This window comes from Elgaria multicarinata, chromosome 6 (assembly GCF_023053635.1).
Source record: "Elgaria multicarinata webbii isolate HBS135686 ecotype San Diego chromosome 6, rElgMul1.1.pri, whole genome shotgun sequence".
Classification (NCBI taxonomy): domain Eukaryota; kingdom Metazoa; phylum Chordata; class Lepidosauria; order Squamata; family Anguidae; genus Elgaria; species Elgaria multicarinata.
The window spans coordinates 52,097,031-52,118,075 of NC_086176.1; the positions used below are offsets into that span (position 1 = coordinate 52,097,031).

The window sequence follows — 21,045 nt, forward strand, 5'->3', positions numbered from 1 at the left end:
GCTTAGCTGAATGTGATCACGGTCTTTCCCTACATTTAATCAGCTAAGCCTCTAGCCATAAGTTCTTTAAAAGTCATGTTTTCTGGTGAGTGAATTAACTATATCAGTAGATCTGAGTTGCAGATGCCAGCAGCTATAAGACTACCCACAGCTTTCTGTAATGTTGGCTGTCATGGTTGCCGTACCGTTTTTGAACTCCACAGTGTCCTCAGATTCAGTGTGTGCATGATATGTTTTCCTTTCGTAAGGATAGTAGAAATTTCTTGAAAAGATTTATTGAGCAGATGAGTTGATAATTGTAGAGTGAAATTGGTCAGATGAAACAGGTCTTTAAGTGATTGCAAACAATGATGGCTAAATAAATGTGTTTCAAAGAAGATCACAATCCACCTCCCCTTCCCCCCCCCCCGAAATACTGGTATCAGCCATGTTGTACAGGAGGGGTGGGACACAAAAAGAAACAAGTTGATAGTATTCAAAACGTATCTGTTGTACAGATACTTTTCATGAATGGCATATACTAGCAGATGCAATTTAATTTGTGAGACTTAGTTTAGAATAATATTATTGGGAACTGGACCAGCCCAAGACTTTTCACTGCCTGTGGTGAAGAACAATATGGCGCCCCCTCCCATTTCATATATAGAAGCTGAGCGGACTAACAGTTTAATCTTTCTTCAACACCAATGTTAGGACAGCATCCTCTACTGTACCTGAATGCAGCAAGCTAGTTTGGGGCGGGGGGGGGGGGTTAATAGGCGACATGGTATACATTTCTGTTCCAAAGTCTTGCTTCCCTCTTCAAGCATATCAGCAGGTATGGCTAGCAAGTCTTTCTCATTTCAGTCCCGAAACCTTTTATCAGCAGGCACAGGTTTTGTTCTGGTATCACACCAAACTAGTTTGTGCTAACTACAGTGAAGCCAAGCCATGGTTTGAGAACAGTAATGTACAGGAAAAACTGTGATTTAGCTTGCTGTACAGAGGCTCGACCCTTTCACTGTGTTGCCTTTCAGCTCATTTTCCAATTCCTAGAGTTTCTGGATACTATCCCAAATTGTTCTGCCCTGTCTGACTGCTGGCAAAAAGACTCTATATGTGGTGCCACGTTATCACTTGCTGGTTATTCCTAAGGAGTGAGATAGCTGCTCTCAGCTTTGCAGATTTTATGTTCCTGTCTTTTCCAGCACTAATCTCCAAAGTGTACCCCTACCTCTTTCACTGTTGCTTACAACTGTCACTCAAATAGTAGCATAAAGCATAATTTGATCCTCTGCACTCTCCCCTCTCTTATGTGTGCACGCGCACACACCTTTTTCTATCCCAAGCTACTGCATCTTTTCATAGTTGTCACTGGCAGGTATGCAACCAATGTAGCTCTTTCAAAAAATGTATGTCTGCTGTGTTAGCCATAATATGTTCTCTGTTAGCCATAATTGACCTACATATAATCCCTCACACGCCTGTGATATATCAACTCAGGTATAGAAAGTCTACTGTATTTTGTAACAGTATTTTCTGGGACAACCCCCTCCCCCCATTTTTTTAACAGTCTGTTTTCCAAAATCCTTCAACTTCTTCTCAATATGCTTCCACCTCTTTGTGAAAAATATGCTCCAAGCCTAATTGTTTTCATTGCTGCCTGTTGTGCATCTGTAAATGAAATAGAAGCAAAGAATCGGATGCAGAGAAGATAACTCCCTATCCTGCACAGCTTCTTCCCGTTGCATTGTATGTTCAAACCAGTGTAACTGGCAGCACCATCCCATGTGACTTTGATTTAAAGTCACATTGGATACACTGATTCCTGGTGTTGGGGGATGTTTAAGTAGTGTGCAAGAGGAATTGTATCTCTCAATCAAATTTTTGATTCTTAATATTGGCTTGTCCTACAGTATCCCTTCATTGGTCACTTGAACACAATTAAAAGTATACATCACAAAGTATGGACTTTAGCTACTTCCTCTCCTCCCTGTCGAGTTTGCAAAACTCATACCTGACCTACTTAGAGATTTTTTGCATGAAGAGATATCCAACGCCATGAAAAGATTAACGCGATGTGTCTTAGCATATCATCAGGGTACATAGCATCCCCATACACCTAATTCCAGATATTCACATTGTCAGTCTCCAGAAGAAAAAATATGCTCCTTGAATTGAATTTCTTTAACATTGCTGTGCGTTCTTCAAACTGCATTCTTATCCCAAGAACAGATACATTTTTTATAATCTGAAAATAACTTCAGTGTTTTCAGTGGCCTTGAAGCAATTGAGTCTATGCCTGGGCTAAATTGCCTAGCAGGATTGCTTTCTCTTTAGCATTTCTAAGGGACAACTATTGGACAATACAGTATTTTACAGTTCTTAAAGCTTGTTAGGAGTGTGGTTGAAAATTATTTTTCTCACTAATTGCTGTTGTCCCACAGTGGAATGTAGTTGGATGGTGCACAGTACTGCAGATTCAATAAAAAGTTGTCACAGATTGGAAGAACACAACATAAATCTAGCTGGGGTATTCTCTAAAGTGAAATTTGAAGTTATATGCATCCTAAAACTCTTTGTAATGTTGAAAACAAATGCATTATTTTTACCATTCATCATGTTCGCAGAATATGTAGATATCATGAAGATGTAATTCTTTAAATATATGTATGATTTTTCAATATCTTCTAAAATAATAGGTTTGATTCCTGGCTTTCTTCAACATACACATCCTCCTATGGAGAGCCACTCTCCATAGGAGGATTTCTACCACAAAAATTGAGCTGTAATTTCTAATCGTGGTTTGTTCTCACTAAGAGCGCAGTCCTATGCATGTTTAGTCAGAAAAAAGTCCCCTAACTCCCAGTATTCCTCCAGGCAGCCATGATGGTTGGGGCATGCTGGGAATTGTAGGACTTTTTTCCTGTCTAAACATGCATAGGATTGCACCCTAACTAATGTTTAAACATAAAACAGTTCCTGAGTGCAAACAGAATGGGCAACACTGGTTTGTTTAAAATACAAAAGAGAAAGTTCTAATCTTCCTTTATCATGCAAAAGAGGGAGATGGGGGAGCATATGAGCCCAAGGCTCACCACAGCTTGTTCAAGTGGCAAAAGAACATGGATTTCCCAGTATAACTGAACCTGCCCTAAGGCTCAATTCAAACAAAGCACCAAATAATGGTTTGAAGGCTTGACTCAGCCTTGTTTTCTAAGCCAGTGCTGGTTAGTCTTAGGCCGTTTCTACACCTGACTTTTCCCCCCAGGATCATCCCTGTGCATCCAAATGACACACAGGGGATCCCAGGTGCAGGCAGGGACGATCCCTCCATTTTCCTGGAATAATCCTTAGGTGTAGAAAGGGCCTTAGTGAATGATGCTTATCCAGGGCCATATGGCCCGCCAGAGGAAGTCTATAAATCTTGAGAGGCATTCAGAACTCTTGGGAGTGATTTTTTTTGCAGCTCCTTCTTTCCTTTTCATTAACTTCTGTCAGCTAGCATAGGAGTGTTGTTGTATGCTGTTCACCCTGCCTTGAAGATGAAATCTCAGATATTTGTCCTCCAGATCCTTAAAAAAGTGACACACAGCAAAGAGGAATCAAACATGAATGTCTCCTCCCTGCCTGGGGCAAAGGTCAATAACCAAAAATACTTCTCTATCCATTTACAATGAGACTTAAGTATATGTGATGGGCTTCCAGAAAGAAAGAAAAACACAGGGGGCGTGTAATAGCGAGGGAGAAACAAGTTCTCAAGGAAGTGCTAATCAGGCTTAAATAAATGTAACATTTAGAAGTTGGTTGATGGCCATCAGCACAATGCTCTCATTGAATGTGTATGTGAGATCTATGTATCATATGCATATACCATAAATTTTCCTATATATCAGAATAAAGTTGTCTTGTCTAGAATGCTGTTTTTATTTTCTAGGTTTTTACTTGTGGCTTGCAGGGCATTCAATGATGATACTGCATATTTAGTGGGCAGTAGTGAATTAAAGGTTAAAAAACCAATTTGCTAAATATTTCCTGCCCTAATGCAGACTTAATGGCAAGCTATGTGTCTGCAAACCAGAAAAGAGAGGAGGGAAACTGCCATGCGAGTAGGAGAAACATCACTAATCCGCCAACCCATGGTTTGAAAAAACAGGGACATGTCTGAATTGGACCTTAGAGACTACTATACCATGTATTTTGATAGGCCATCCAGTTTATTGCCTTTATAGCCTGAGAGGGGAAACTATGGTCTCCCAGATGGCGTTGGACTACATTTCTCATCATCTCTGATTATTGTTCATGCTTGCTGGGGCTGGTGGGAACTGGAGTCCAACAACATCTGGAAGTTCATAAGTTCCTCACTTTTGTTTTATAGTACAAAATTCATAATCAACTTAAGATAAATTCATTATGTTTAAAATATCAACCTGATCTTTGCTTCTGTTTTTTTTCTTTTTTTCTTCAAAGAGTGAATTTATCTTTCCAGCAGAAACTGCCTGTTCCAAAAACCCTTTCCACAAACATTAGGATTACTGGATATTCTGTACTAAGGCTACAATCCTTTGCTTCCTTACGTAGGAATTAGCTCCATTGAACTTAATGGGACTTAAATTTTAAATTCTGAGTAGACATGTAACTTTTAAATTCTGAGAGTCCACCAGGGCCTGCTCCAATTGGACTTGCCCACCCCAGGGCTAACGGATATCTTGTCCCTGTGGAGAAGAAGAAGCAAGGGAGACAGGAGCAGGCCGAGAGACCATCAAGGACTGCTCCAGTTAGACTCCCCCCTCCGGGCTAATGGACATCTTGACCCGGTGGGGAAGAAGAAGGAGCTGTTGGTCTGCCCTTCCTTTGGGAGATGAGGGGGTGGAGTAGGGCCTTCCCACTAGTTCTGCTGAAAAGACTCCTTCATTTCTATTTCTTTTCCTTCTCTTCCCTCCCCATCCCCCTTTCCTCGTGTTTCAGTTCTTTTTTTAGAATGTAAGCCTGAGGGCAGGGACTGTCTTCTTTACTTATTGATTGTAAGCCGCCCCAGGAGCCTTTTGGGCTGAAGTGTGGGATAAAAATACTATAAATAAATAAATACATGTATAGGATTGTCCTGTTAATTTTGGTGGGGCGAGCTAAAAGTACTATTGTCTCCTTCCTCATCAGGATAAATTAAGGTACCTTGTGCTGTGTTGACCTTCTCATCTGTATCCCTTAGCTCAACAAATCATTCATTTATGGTGTTTTGCTATATAATGGAACAGGAGGGTATCCCTACATTCTCTCTCTTAAAATACTGTACTTAATGTTCTTGGTGCTAAGGTGACCATTCTAGTCCTTAAACTATGGCCTTAGCTAGACCTACCTGTTAGTCCATGATGGAGGGGTGAAGATCTCACGATGGTTTTATTGTGAGATCCCCCCTCTGTTTACACGTGGTGCGTGACAACGTCAGAAGTAGAGGCATCGCGCCCACCATTTAAAAAAAAAAAATTAAAGGGACAACAGTGCACGAATGCTCATGCGAAAAAGGTAGGGTGGGGTTTTTTTTTTTTAAAAAAAAAACTTTCCCTGCTCACCTCACCCCCGATGGGCACAGTGCTCCTGAGGAGCTCTGTGTCCCATGCTCAGCCCGAGACTGCAGAAAAAATGGTCCTAAAGGGGAGGGCGAGATCCCGGGGCAAGGGAGGGATCATCCCTCCCTGATCCCGGGATCTCCTGTGCGTCGTGTGAACGCACAGGGATGATCCCAGGGATCGCCCTGGGATTTCGCCCATTCTGGCTATGGCCAGAATAGAACTCTGCTATAATTCGTTGTCTTCCAAGCTTAGAATGGCTATATATTTTGTATACCTAGCACACTGTTATAGCAAAGCTTAAAATGCAGAATACAATAAAGCTGGATTATCAGTATTTGTTTCTTTAATCTTAAATTGAAATCTCAGTAGATAGAGGGGTTTTATCTTCATTTCAAGCTTTCAGGCACTCCACAAATGGTCTCTTTCCTCCCACATCCCTGTTCTGTGCTTTGGTCTTAGTCAGCTATGACTTCATGTTGTTAACTAACAAATGTGCGTGAGAGATACAGTATTTTGCACATAAGCTCACCAAATGCTTGTGCCAAGCAAGGTCCTCTACATACCAATTTCTCATCTTAATCTATTTAATACTGATCGTGTTTGTGTGCCACAAGCCGAGAGATAGATTGAACCAAGTTTCAGAATGACATCTCCCAATGATTAAAACAAGTGTGCCATGTGTTGTGCTTGTGCTTAACAGTCCTCCAGCCACCTCTAGTATGTATCCCAGGGGGCTTGGCAACAGAACCTGTCCCACTCACCACTTTGATTGCGACTCCAGTCACACTTGACAGGTAGGGAAAGTGCTCAACATTACCCACTTAGCATGGAGATCCCCAAGATTTAAAGGGTTACCCCAACCCTTGGGGTGCCCTCCTCACAGTCCACCTCTCCCAAAGTCAGCAGTATCTATTTATCATAGAAAAGTGTACGCCACCCACTTTTGTGCTCCCACAAAACTACAGACGTGGTTATTGTGATTGGGAACAAAAAGGGGATGGCTTGCACTTTCCTATAAAAAAAAGTTGCTGAGGCCTTGGGTAATTGGGGATTTGAATCTGGGCAACCCTTTGAACCCTGGGGATAACCTTGCTAAGGGGTTATCTACACCTATTTTTTCCCCAACTGTCAACTATGAAAGGCTGTCAAACCAGCTTATATACAGTCTAGGTTTGCCTGTTACCTTGTAAGTTTTGACAACTCAGACGTACAGACAAGGCAGGCCTGTATATTTTTGACAATCGGAATTGCGCACTTGTGGAACTCCAAAAACCTGCTTTTAAAAAGGAGGTATTTGCACACATTCCTCAAGGCTGGAAAAATCAGCTCCATTTTGCGCAAATAATTCTGTGTGGTTTTTTAAAAAGAGGCCCTGACCTTAACTGGGGGTGCAATTGGAGTGAAGATGAAAGACTTGGAGGCATAAGTCTGGTTCCGCTGCCATGTCCTCTGGGATACTGGGTGGAACCAGCTGGAGGACTGAGGGCAAAGGAGACTGGGAACAATCCACGGTGAGCCCAGTTGTCTGTTGGGTTCACCGTGGGTTGTTCCGATGATAACCCACGCTGTGTGGCTTGCTCTGTAGTGTGGGTTGTCATATCATGAAAATTCAGCCATTACATGGCATATATAAGGCAGTGTTTATGGCCAAGTAGTTCCCAGTGTTTGAAGACTTTTGTGTCGTTTGCAGATTTTTATAGGCATACCTTCTACTTTATCAAAGCCATTAATGATCTTATTGAGCATCATTGGACTTAGGACAACCCCTTTGTTACAGAGCTTGTTGACGTGTTGTAATAATGGCCTATTCAAAACAATTTGGCCATAACAGTCCAACCAAGACAGCTGCAAAAAAGTTCAAAATCCATTTAGAAAAACTATCTGTGTAAGGAGATTTGCACACTAACATATTCTCTGACAATTTCTACAAATTCATCCATCTGGAGGATCAGCATGCAAAAAAATTGGTTTTTTCCTCTTCAGTTTTTTGGATAGGCTTACCTGTCAAGTTACAAATTTTGTTCAGAAAAGGGAAGTCCATTCAGTTATTTAGGATGATATACCACTGCCACTATGAGTAGATGGAAGGTTGAGAGGAAGAAGTAGTCTATCTCTTGTGTTGGTGAATTCTAGAATTCCAGGTGCTTAATTTTTAAGGGTTCATTTTAATTTTTCCCCATTGGGTGATTTTTAAATGACATTCACTATTTAATATGAACACTGTTTAGACTCCATAATCTGTCAGTTTGGAACAGCATGGTAAAAACAACAACATTGTACTAGTCATTCTAGTACATGGATTCAGCTCTGGCTTAGTCTTTAAAAATAATAATGTCATTTTTGTTATTTTGTGCATTCAGTTGTCTCAAAGTTCATCTGTATTGTGTGGTAGGTGTCGGTATTATAACATGATAGTTATGTATGTCACCATGACTTCAAGGTAGGAGTCTTAATACTCCCTAAATAAATACTTAAATAAATGTAGTGAAGAGTAAGATGAGACCAGTTGTGCTATCATCATCTGTTGTTTCAGTGCAATAGAGCCAAGCAACATATAATGACATTAGGCAAATGGCCTATTCCTGTACAGAGTTATGAGCTAAACTATGGATGAGGTCTAATAATTGTTTAACTTGATTTCTTTATTATTATTTAATGCATAGTGTGTGTATGTGTTTGGGAGTGTACCATAGCTCTGTTGGTTTAAAAGACCTAAAGGGAAGGTAGACTGTTATTAATCAATCCATTTTCAATTGAAATGTTAAACAAATTTGGTTTGTTATTAATGCACTATAGTCGTGTAAAAGCATTCCCCTCCATATGTATATCCAGTGCACGGAGGGGTAATTGGGTTTGTGCCCAATGGCTCCTTCCCCAAGTCCTATGTGTTCAGCATGGCATTCGTAAGGAAATCCTACAGACCTGCAACATTATTAAGTGCATAGGCACTTCATGAATTTGGGAACCCCAATCATGCACTGTTCTCGATCATTTGGACAGCCTTTGCCCATACAGGTGTAAATACATAGATTCCCCCTTTGGATGACACCCAGCTCTACTTCTCCTTTTCATCAAACCCAGGTGAAGCAGTGCCTGAGCAGGGTAATGTACTAGATGAGGGCCAACAAACTGAGACTCAATCCAGACAAGACAGAGGTATTGTTAGTGGGTGGTTTGCCTGTTCACCCTGTTCTGGAGGGGGTTGCACCCCCCCTAAAGGATCGGGTTTGTAGTTTGGGGGTGCTCTTAGATCCAGAACTGTCACTTGAGGCACAGGGAAACTAAGTGGCAAAGAGCACCTTTTATCAGCTTAGGCTGATATACCAACTTTGCACTTATCTGGACAGAGATAGCCTAGCTACAGTTATCCATGCTCTCATAACCTCTCGTCTGGATTACTGCAATGCATTACACGTGGCGCTGTCTTTGAAAATGGCCCGGAAACTTCAGCTGGTACAAAACATGATGTGGCCAACGAGACCACATCATGTCAGTCTTTTTCCAGCTTCATTGGCTGCCAGTCCAGCTCCGGGCCCGATTCAAAGTGCTGGTATTAACATTCAAAGCCCTAAACAGCTTGGGGCCAGCCTACCTGAAGGAACGCCTCCCATATGTACCTGCCCAGACCCTAACGTCATCCTCAGGGGTCCTTCTCCGTGAGCCACTGCCAAAGAAAGTGAGGCAAGTGGCTACCAGGAGGAGGGCCTTCTCTGCTGTGACACCCGGACTGTGGAATGAGCTCCCTAAAGAGGTTCGCCTGGCATCTACACTATATTCTTTTAAACGGCAGGTGAAGACCTTTTTATTTTCTCAGCATTTTAACAGTCTATCAAATTAATGTTAACTTTGCTGTTTTAAATTTGCATTTTAAATCTGTATTAATTTCTGCATAAACCGCCCAGAGAGCTTCAGCTGTGGGGCGGTATATAAATGTAATAAATAATAATCATAATAATAATCATAATAAATTTCTGCTTGATTTTATCCTGGCTGTGTTTTTATATTGTATTTTTTATTATGCTTTTATACTGTTTTATATTTTGAATGGTTTCCATGGTTTTAATTTTTTTAAACCGCCCAGAGAGCTTTGGCTATTGGACAGTATAAAAATGCAGTAAAATTAATTATTTAATTAATTAATGCATAGTCATCAGGGCTGAGATCAGTAAACATGGACTGCTCCCAACTCCGCATGTTTGGAGCGCTGTTTGAAACTCCTCATAACTGTATTTTTTCTGGTGCTAGCTTTTGTTGGTGGGAATTTGTCGTGGTCTTTTGTTATTACTCTGGAAAGCTCCATTTCATTTTTAAGTAAGCCTCTAGCTTTCATGTGTTGTAGATTTTTTTAATGGTGGCCTGCCATCTGAAATAAGGAGAGAGCAAAAAGGTCAGCCAAATTTGTTTTTTCTGGGCTTCCATGATTTAAAGGCTGTATATTTTGATATTTGCAAATCTGATAGTAATAATTTGAGTATAATTAGACACCTCTTGTAAAGTCATGCAGGTTATCCAGTCATTTAAGCTTGGCAGCTGTCAGGCTGATGGGGATTGAATGCAAATTGGAGTTAAACAGGAGCCTGTAAAATTTGGTTGGCTTTACTAGCCAGCCATTAATTGTGGCTTACCCTGAGCCCCCTCTGGTATGTGCAAAGGATTTGTGAGAGAGCCTGGGGCAGATTTTATTTTTTGTTTTAAGTTTTAGAGCCACTTATAGACAGCAAGGGAAATTCTTATTGCTTTTGGGAGACTTCTAAAGCTGTTGCAAAGTGAGATTTACCCTTCTTTGAGTTCTGTACATGTCAGAGAAAGTAAAAGTAAACAAATGAGTGTGTTCGTTTGTTTATCCAGGGACTTGTTTGCTTTGGATTTCCTACTTGCCTTAAGCTTATGGTGGCTTCCAATGAGAACAATATAAAAAGCAACAACTATAAAACCGAACAAACAAATTGCACAAGTGAACAGGCCTATGCAAAATTGGCCTAAGATGGACTGAACGTTGGTGATTTTTAATCAGCAAAGTACATAACAAAATGTCACAGTGGTCTTCCTGATAAACTGCTTTAGAATAATAGCAAGTCCCTTACAATGTAGACACAGTTTGGAAAGATGTATGGTAAGCAGGGAACCATATCCTATGAATGTATAGTTTCATATATTTTCATGAGAATCTGGTTTCAGGAGTGACCCCCCCCCCCAATTTGAAAATTACAAGATTTGAATTGGTCTTCAGTGTTGTCATCAGATATTACTTGCTTACATAGTATTCAAGATTATCAAATAATGTAATCACTTTTCTCTACTTTAGCTGTGGCACAAAATCAATCATTCAAGATATGCACTAGTCTAATCTATAACATGGAACTGATTTACCAGATTATTACTAGGAATTATTTCAAAATCAAGAAATTAGATACTGCCAGTTTCTGTTGTATATGCACAAATGCAGTATGGTGAATTATGAAACATTTAACTTGGAAATATTTTTTTATTTTCTTAAGATAATGTTTTGTATGTTTTCGTATTAGCTTTTAAGTGTGTTGTAATTCATAGCCTTGGTAATTGGGAGACATTGAAATTCCAGTAAATTAATTCTGAGATTATGACACATCCCATAAAGCTTCACCTTCCATACACCCTACTCAGACTGAGCATTATCTAACAATTATCATACTTAATTACTTCGTTGTGCCAAACATTCCTGCAGTATATATAACATAAGCCAAACAGGATGTTCTTAGTGGAGGCATGTCATTTAATCTTTCACTACTTCATGACACTAGCATACTTTTGGCACTTCATTTGAATTCGTATACGGCACCAAACCATGGCTTGTGCTAACCATAGTTACAATCCATAGTAAAGAACCTACGCTATCATGGTTTGAGCTTCTAGGTGTACAGCAAGCAAACACTGATTGAGCTGCTTATCTACTTTTATTTTCCATCTACTCAGCACTTAGCTTCTTAAGTTCACTCATGTCTGCATGGTACAGCAGCCTGTTCAGATGGCCCTAACTATTGTTTTGTCTGTGATTTGTGAATTTGGACATCAGCAAATCACAGTTAGCACAAAACAACTTCAAACTAGTTTGATATCCTGGTTTGACAGCACCTCACAAACTGGGCTGCATGCCAGTAGAGGTTCAAGCTTAATACCAAACAGTGATTTGACATTGTCAGAGTGTAGCTGGGCCAATACAAATCTAATGTACTTTGTGGTTTTAATCTTTGTGAGCCACCCAGAGAACTTCAGCTATTGGGTGGTATAGAAATGTAATAAATAAATAAAATTTGATTATCTCTTAACCGTGCTGTTCCCATGATGAATTAAGTGACTTCAGGCTTGCATACACCCCTCCCTTCTATTAAGTATCTGTTATGTTAGCCTTGCTTAGCATCAGTGCATCCCTTATTCTGCACCAAGCTTAATACTAGCCAGAACCTTTAATGAGAATTTGAAACCATGTTTTAAATCTGATTTTTAAATTCTAGTTAATGTTAGCCCTCTTAGTTCCATGTTAGATGTAACACTAGACCTGGTGTTGTCAACACAGAACCTGCAGGCATGAGTATGTTGACACAATCTGCCCAATTTTTATATTATTATTCCGCCCCCACCCCACCCCAGTGGATGGAATCACTTCAAAGCAAGACACTCAGAGAGAGAGAGAGAGAAGGAACACACTCACACACATGCATATACAGGAAGCAGAGAGGGAGGGAGAAAGGAAGTGTACACCCACAAAAAGAGACAGCTCTCTAGGATTCATTTAGTATTGAGAAAAGAGGTTGGACCTTTCCAAGCAGATCCCTTTCTATAAACCTAAACAATATTTCTAAAATCCAAAATACAATTTTGGATGTTACAGGAAAGACGGATTTAACAAACCAAGAAGTCATCTCCTCAAACTAGGAGAAGAGAGAATTGGTAGGTGGGTGGGTGTGAGAGAGAAGGGTGTTGTGTTTGTTTCCATTCCAACAGGCAACATTATATCAGAACCACACCACCATATCATTAGCCTGCAAAAAAAATCCCCAAATTCTGTGTTTCTTCCTTGTTTTAGGCTTAAATTGTATGAAGTGATACTTCTTAATAAATTCATTTTTGTCAGCACTTTTAAAGGGTGGGGAAAATCTTTTCTACTCAGCTGCACCAAAAAGTATATGATACATTAAATCAGTAGATTGGTAATTGATATTTTTTAGCATTTTCTTCTTTTCAGTTTTTCCAAGTTCTAGTTTCCTCAATTAAAAAAGAAAAATCAGACCTGTTTCCTGTCTCCGCTTTCCCAAGTCCCCTGAAATGCCTCATCCAAGTGTTGAGGGATTCCTGTGATATGGGTAGGTGAGGGGAAAGGGGGGATCACTTAAAATCAGGAGGAGACTTACAGAAAGTTCCCCCTGATTTTTGCCATCATCTAGGAGAGACTTTTGGAGAGGCTTGGGAGTTGCCAGGGGGAGAAGAGTGTGAAATTTTCCATCCAACCTTTCCACAAATGTTTCTCTGTATAAAAGCCATCTGTGTGCATGCACGCATGACATCTTTAAATAGTAGGAGGCTGTTATAAACTCACTTAAAACTTTTATAGCTAAAGTTCTATCCAGAACAATAAGCTTACCCCTTGTGGATTAAAAGACTGATCCCCATTTTGATCAAGACTGATATGCAATTGCATGTTTTCATCTTTTTTTTTCTCTCCTAAAATATTGGACATAATTATTTCCCAAAGTACAAATAATTAATTAATAATGTACAATACAGTCCAGCCCATGAAAGCCACAATCCAACTAAAGTGCACTTAAATCCTTTTAAATCATAGAATCATAGAATCATAGAATAGCAGAGTTGGAAGGGGCCTACAAGGCCATCGAGTCCAACCCCCTGCTCAATGCAGGAATCCACCCTAAAGCATCCCTGACAGATGGTTGTCCAGCTGCCTCTTGAATGCCTCTAGTGTGGGAGAGCCCACAACCTCCCTAGGTAGCTGATTCCACTGTCGCACTGCTCTAACAGTCAGGAAGTTTTTCCTGATGTCCAGCTGGAATCTGGCTTCCTTTAACTTGAGCCCGTTATTCCGTGTCCTGCACTCTGGGAGAATCGAGAAGAGATCCTGGCCCTCCTCTGTGTGACAACCTTTTAAGTATTTGAAGAGTGCTATCATGTCTCCCCTCAATCTTCTCTTCTCCAGGCTAAACATGCCCAGTTCTTTCAGTCTCTCTTCATAGGGCTTTGTTTCTAGACCTCTGATCATCCTCGTTGCCCTCTTCTGAACACGCTCCAGCTTGTCTGCATCCTTCTTGAATTGTGGAGCCCAGAACTGGACGCAATACTCTAAATGAGGCCTAACCAGGGCCGAATGCTTAAATCTCTGGATTTAAGCATTCTTAGTTGTATGTTGTACTCTTTATTCTGTAAAAGTTTTCTCACCGACATAGAACCCTATTGTAAAGCCTTAAAAGTAATTTTATTCTTATTAAAGGGTAGTATTGGTAAGTTGAAGAATTAGGGTTATATAAGGAATTATAAGAACCATGTTTGCACCAACAGGAAAACTTCTTTTGTTGCCCTAGTATATTCCCAGTCGAATCATATTCCTGGACACCGAATGCCGAGTGTGTTGAAGGTATTTCATGGGTTGAGACATGATTTTTTTAAAGTCATTGATAAAATCAAGTTTCCCAATGGTGCTAATTCATAAAAAATCCAATCACTAAGTTATGTTCATTTAACAATTAATATAATAATATTTTACACTGTTTTTACAACCAGAGTATCACACTGTATACATTGCACACTTTTCTTCTTTACCTATAGAGATAACGGCTTTAAAATATTTCCATATATTGTCCTTCCTATGGCTGAATACCATGATAGTTTGTGAAGTTAAGTATGCGAACTTAGGAACCTGTATGCTAGACAATCTTGTCTTCTGTTTCATCTCCAGAATTGAATCATAGAATAGTAGAGTTGGAAGGGGCCTATAAGGCCATCGAGTCCAACCCCCTGCTCAATGCAGGAATCCACCCTAAAGCATACCTGACAGAAGGTTGTCCAGCTGCCTCTTGAATGCCTCTAGTGTGGGAGAGCCCACAACCTCCCTAGGTGTAACTGGTTCCATTGTTGTAACTGGTTCCATTGCTTCTTACTGCTTCACTCTGTTTTTGCCCAGCCCACCCTTGCAAAAACAAAGTAGAAAACTAAAATGAAAAGCCCATAATGTATAGGTAGAAATAAAGTCTGATAGTTACTGGGCAAACAAGAGCAGTTTATTTTCCTTCATGAAAATGAAATAGCTTTGTATGGTTGGGTAGAATGGTGAATATTCATATTTAAAAAATGATAACATTGGTTCTTAGTTTACATAGAAAAACCAGACATGTAAAGTTATCACTGTAATTCAGGTTATCCTTTTGGTAAAAAGAAGGAAGTCATGCTGTCACTAGAATTATTATTGCCCATGTTCTTGCTAATTAGAGGTAGTTATATGTATGTCCTATCCATACAGGGGTTTGTATGGGTAGGATGCACAATAATAGTTTTTGAATTGTTTCCTCGCCTTCTCCCTATCCCATTCTTCATCGTAGTTTGTGATTTCCTGGGCTGAATACTAAAACTGACAGCTAAATTTCTGATAATAGGATAACTGGTCAGAAAGATGGTTGAAAAATCATTAAACATTAAACACTTTCGTAGATTGATTCCAAGAGTACCAATTATCCACTGGTTCAAAGAGAATTACAGGATCACAAACAAATTACTGTTATTAAAAAGGGGTACTTGTTCTTGCAAAGTGTTGTCATTGTGTTTCTCTCAGTCTTAAACTGATCTTGCCCCATGGGAGGAATTATATGTGCTAGTTAATGTTATTTAAGAAGAATGCTGGCCATTTTTTAAAGTCATCTTTTCAATTCTAAGATAAACCTGTGCCACTTAAGGAAAAAACTATATTTTCCCAAGTTGTTCTCATGTGAACTGCTTCTTGGTTTGCAGTATAGGCAGCTGCATAGTAATGAAATGAGAACACAGTTAACATGCCTTTACTGTAGTGGTTAATTTTTAGCAAAATTGCTTTCTGGGCATCTTCCCACACTTGAGATCTCATCCATGAAAAAGCTCTCACTTTAGTTTAAAAGTGATCTGCATGTGCAGTAGTTAAAAACAAGTCCTGAGTTGTATGGGTTAGTAAAACACTTCGTTAATATTTCTTCACAACCTATATTACAAATTAACACTGAAAATGCAACTTCAAGCATACAGTTAACAACCATACGCAACCATGTATTTACGAACCATACTAATATAGGTATGCGATAAATAATAGGATAACATTTCAGGAAGTAAGTAAGATCTATCTAAGCAATATAGAATTTTTAATCATAAATTAATACAACCAAATTTTCAACATGTCTGCGAAATGGCGAGTGGTGTAGGATTGATGGAAAAGCTTAGATGGAAAGAAGCTGTATATATGTGGAAATAGATACAGCAACTGGCTAAATCTTAAGCAGAAATAAAAAGCAGTTTGAAACAAGCAACATTACGATCCTTCTTGCATGGAATGCAACTCTCATACAACGGGAATTCCACACTTCACCCCCACCCCCAAAAAGAAACCTCTCCAGAGGGTCACTGGAGCCTAAGGAGAGGCCAAGGATGTGGTACAGGGGCTGCAATGGAATGAGGGAATAGGGAAAAATACATTCATTTATTCATTCTACTTTTTTCCAAAGCTGACAAGGCATCTTCCTGCAAGCTGCCTGTCTTGATTTTCAGCAATTCCCCCTTTCCACTGTAGCTTTGTACATCACATTCCAGGCCTTTCCTGAGGGTCTCCTAACCCCCAGGACAGACATTTTGGGGAGGCAAAGGAAGTTGAAGTACAGAGGAGTGGTGACAAAACTTGTGTAAACATATTTCTAGTTGTATAGTTTTACAATTTAGGTGGTTATTTTACTTTTATATTATTAGGTCAGTCATACTTTCATCATGTAAAGTGGCCACACCTTTTTGTTAGGTATTGAGGTTACAGTATACCTAAGGATGGCTTCAGATTTGCACCTACCACATCAAAATATTTGGCCTTTTACAAAATGCGGTGCTCCCACAGCACTTAAAATACACATCCAAATACACGTCTGTCAACGTGGTAAGTGCCCATCCAAACTTTACTTAAATACTTTGCGGATCTGTCTGACCCAGTCTCTGTATTCTTTCAAAGTAATTGAGTGGCCTTCTATAATAAAAAAAATAGTTTATGCCAGTCATATTCACTATACTGCCTTCATCAGAAATTTTACAGGTTATTGATGGTCTTGACGCCTTTTTTAAAAATCAATTGAGAAGAGCTCCAAAACACAACAGAATAAAAATTAGCATTACATTTTTCATATTTCCCCATTTCTTGATTCCTGCTATGTTTACCATTTTTTTCTGACTAAAGAGTGAGTTTAATAAGAAATAAACATATTAAGTAGCCATGCACTTCATATTTTATATCTCAATGTCTGAAGCTGTGTTTTCCTCCACATTACTGTTAAGGTTTTTTTTAAAACTGTGAATGTATTCGGGTGGGGGGGAGCAGTGATAGAGCACATGTTTTACATACAGAAGTTCCCAACTTCAATCACTGGAATCTTTGATAACTGTGCTAGCTAGACCAATGGCCTGACTTAGCATAAGGCAGCTTCCTATTGTATTTAACCATTTCTGTTCCAGTTAACTGAAGCAGTAAAAAAAAATTGTATTTTTTTTTTAAAAAAATCCCACTGGCTTTTGTTTTTTAGTGGGCAGTTCGCAGTAGTAAGGAAATGCCGTGAGAAAAGCACTGGTGCACAGTATGCTGCCAAATTCATCAAGAAACGAAGAACAAAATCCAGTCGTCGGGGAGTGAGTCGAGAAGATATTGAACGAGAAGTAAACATACTAAAAGAAATCCAGCACCCCAACGTGATCACGCTGCATGATGTTTATGAGAGTAAAATGGATGTAATCCTTATTCTGGAACTGTAAGTAGTTTGATATTACTTTGGAAGGCCAGGTTCTGAAAATCAGAAGTGTCTATTTTTGGGAACATGACTTTCTATTATTATTGGAAAAACTGTTTCTTGTGGAGCTTGTTGAGAGAACCTACTAGATAGAGGGGGAGGGGACAATATTGAAGTAGTTATTACAACACTGCAGACCTGACCACACAGCTGAAGTAGGAATTAATTGTATTCTGCATGCAGAGATGTGGTACAGGGTTGGAAAAGATAATCTAATCAGGCTTTCCCCTCCAGTTGTTTTGGACTTCAACTTCCATCATTCCTAACCAGCCATGCTGACTGGCGAATAGTGGGAGTTATAGCGCTACACACCTGGGGGATACCAAGTTGGGAAGGTTGATCTAATCTATCGCAGATCAATGATTTGAGACAATGCTGATCTTGATGAACAGTGAAAAGCAAGAGAATCCAAAGTAAGCAGAGTAATGGAAATCTCTATAACTTTCACAGGCATGTGACAAACCATTTTTTTCCTCCCTCTAGCTGTCAGTTTCTTGCTTTTTTTGCTTGGTCTTGGAGCTATAAAGGCCTGGTTAAGCAAAACATAGACAGCCAAATACGCTTAAATAAAAATCTCAAAGCATTTGGAAGCAACTTGCTCAGAACTGAAGACCATATTGGAAGCTTGCACCATCATTCCTTTTATCCCCACACTTAATTCCAAGCTAGAAACATAAAGCTGTAATTCTCAGAATTATAACAGTAGTTCAGTGGCCGAGTAAGAGAACAGCATGAGACCAATGGGCCTCAAGTTACCCATGACTGATCTCATTCCTCATATTCTGAAGCAGCTTTTGGTATATCAGCTGAACAGCCCTATTAAATGACTGTGCTATGATATCAATGAATAGAATAGAGTGCTTCTAACTTGATGCTTTGTTCCGCTTAGGTATGTTTTTGTAATTGTTGCTTAACTCCCAGCTTTTATTAACATATCAGTTTCTTCTAAAAGTGAGGAACAACTTGATAACAATATAACAGAAAAGATTTGATTTTTTTTCTTTTATGTTGAAAGAGATGCATCTTTTTAAAAAATCAACTTTGAAAAATCTAAATCAAATGGATTTAATTATAATGCCGTGTGAGATTCTATTAAACTTTTGTAATGAATATGGATATATTAAGTTACTATTTTTATTCTTATTTATGCCTAACAAAGAATAAAACCTTTTTCCATTCCCACTTTGGCAGCCCCTGGCATCTGTTGAATTTTGAAGCTACTTTACTTTTAAAACTCCTTTTAAAGACCTTTTTTTATTTTCCCAGGCTTTTTAGTTCTCCAGTTTTGTTTTTAAATGTGTACTGTTGTTATTTTTAGTTCCTTCCCTGCTATTGGTTTTTACTCTGCTTTTATTCTGTTTTAAACTTTTAAATTTTATATATAATGTTTTATGTTGTGCTTTAGAGTTTTAATTTTTGTGAACCATCCAGAGAGCTTTGGCAATTGGATGGTAAAAAAATGTAATTAAATACATACATACATTTCATAAAGTCCAAGGTCCCTAGCTTTTGGGGGCTGGTGGGCGCATTTGGAATATTGAGAAAGCCATAGACACTATCACAAAAGAGTTGCCGTGGATAAGGGATGCCAATTTAACTCCCATGGTATGTGTGGCTTATCACAAAACATCCATTTGTTAGACAAGCAGCCAATCCAAGAAACTGAGTACAAGGTAAAGAGGAGGTCATAGAACACAAACCACTCCTTTGGAATCAAAGTTTTCTGTTCCAACAAAACATCCATTTCACAGATATGCAAACTGGTAGAGCTAAATTAGGCTAAAGTAACTTGAATACCCGTGCTACGCAGAAAACATACTCCACAAAAAAACCATGCACAAGATACACACACATGGCTACCCTGCCGAGCCCCTCCACTGTTCATCAAGCACCTCCCCCCCACTTAGTAGACAGGCATTATGGGGGTTATTTTTTCTTGGTGGCTGGGGTCACTGCTAAGCAAAAGCTTGGCCTACAGCTGCCCACTATCTTTATTTCTTAAGAATATCTCTGGGTCCCACATGAGTCCCAGAAGATATTCATTTCATGGGGGAATGAAGATGGTGGTGGTTGGAGGTCCTCACATTAATTTGCAGCTAATTTAATTTAATTTAGTAAGCATGCCAAGATAATTACTGTTTGTAATAAAAGTTAACCATTAGTCAACTGGTCTTTCCCCTCTCTCTCTCTCTCTCTCTCTCTCTCTCTCTCTCCAGTGATGCCATAAACTAAATATTTCACTATAACTTTGTTATTAATTAATATAGATTCTTTGTTATTAATTAGTACTTTATTTCAAAATCCTGTTCTCTGCGTGTGATTACAATATTCTGTAAAAGCTGCTTTCTTGCATATGAGGCACTTTTAACCATTTTGAATATATATTCTCATTTCACCATAACCTTTCTGTTCCTGAACTCAGTATAATCACTTGTGGAACTAACATGTACGAATCTAATAAAAGTTGCAGTGCATTTCAGGTTTATAGTCTGACTACTCATGTCAAGTATTTGTGCACACAACATGAAGTAGTTATATGGAATTCTGTTGATACTGCTTTCCAGATTCTTGAGACATTTTTAATATTAACCCGTTTGTTCTTTGTATATTAATGGTTAGCCATTACAAATCTTGGCTGTGATTCTCTTTCTAGAGTCCCATTGATTTCAGTAGGGCTGTCAGTATTTGAAGGAATGTTCTTGGGTCAGTCATCAAGGAAAATACCTGGAACAGCCTGTTAATTAAAGCCAGGCTGATTTTGCTGTCAATTCCCTCCTTTTCTTCTTCAAGGTTCAATACCAATAGTAGTGTTCAAATAGCCATTTCTAGTGGCTAGCCTTACACCCTTAGATCAGCAGTAGGACACTTGAAACCAGCACTTGTAAGCTGCTCACTAATTCTTTTAGTAAAATGATTAGCAGTTCTCTCAATTACTTTTGTTCACAGCTTCTGGGACCCTCTGTGCTGGATACCGTTGCTTTTTCAAGCCCATGCATGCTCAGGCCTCAATGATGTGTTCATTCCTACTCCATCACTAATGCATTTTCCCATTTTGTTTTGTTTCATAACCCCCATTGCTGACAATTCCAAAATGAGCGGTGGCACAATTAGACAACTTCGCTTCTGGGCTGCTGGTGTATACAGGACACCATCATTTGGAATAAGCACCTGGTAGCGGTGGTGTCAATAGCCATTGGGGAGATGTGTCTGATTGGATCACAGTGTCCAAGTCTGCTTGGAGTTCAATATCCCCTCCTTTCCCTGCACCCCATACAAACAAAAGCAATTTAATCAACCAAATAATTTCACCCATTGAATCAATCTATTCTTATTCCCTCTTTCCGCTTTCTTCCCACCCTTTAAAAATCAATTTAAAATGAATATTTCTCTGAAATGCTTTATATAACTAGTTGATTAAAATATATCTCACCCATTGACAGAACTGACAGTGG

General features: G+C 39.2%; 1 protein-coding gene across 1 annotated transcript in view; it reads left to right on the forward strand.

The window, feature by feature from the left end:
• Positions 1-21,045, forward strand: part of DAPK1 (death associated protein kinase 1) — a 93,214-nt gene that overhangs the window by 15,307 nt on the left and 56,862 nt on the right. Inside the window, exon 2 of the mRNA XM_063129412.1 lies at positions 17,333-17,554. Coding sequence (XP_062985482.1) covers positions 17,333-17,554 — 222 coding nt within the window. The remainder of the gene's footprint in view (positions 1-17,332; positions 17,555-21,045) is intronic.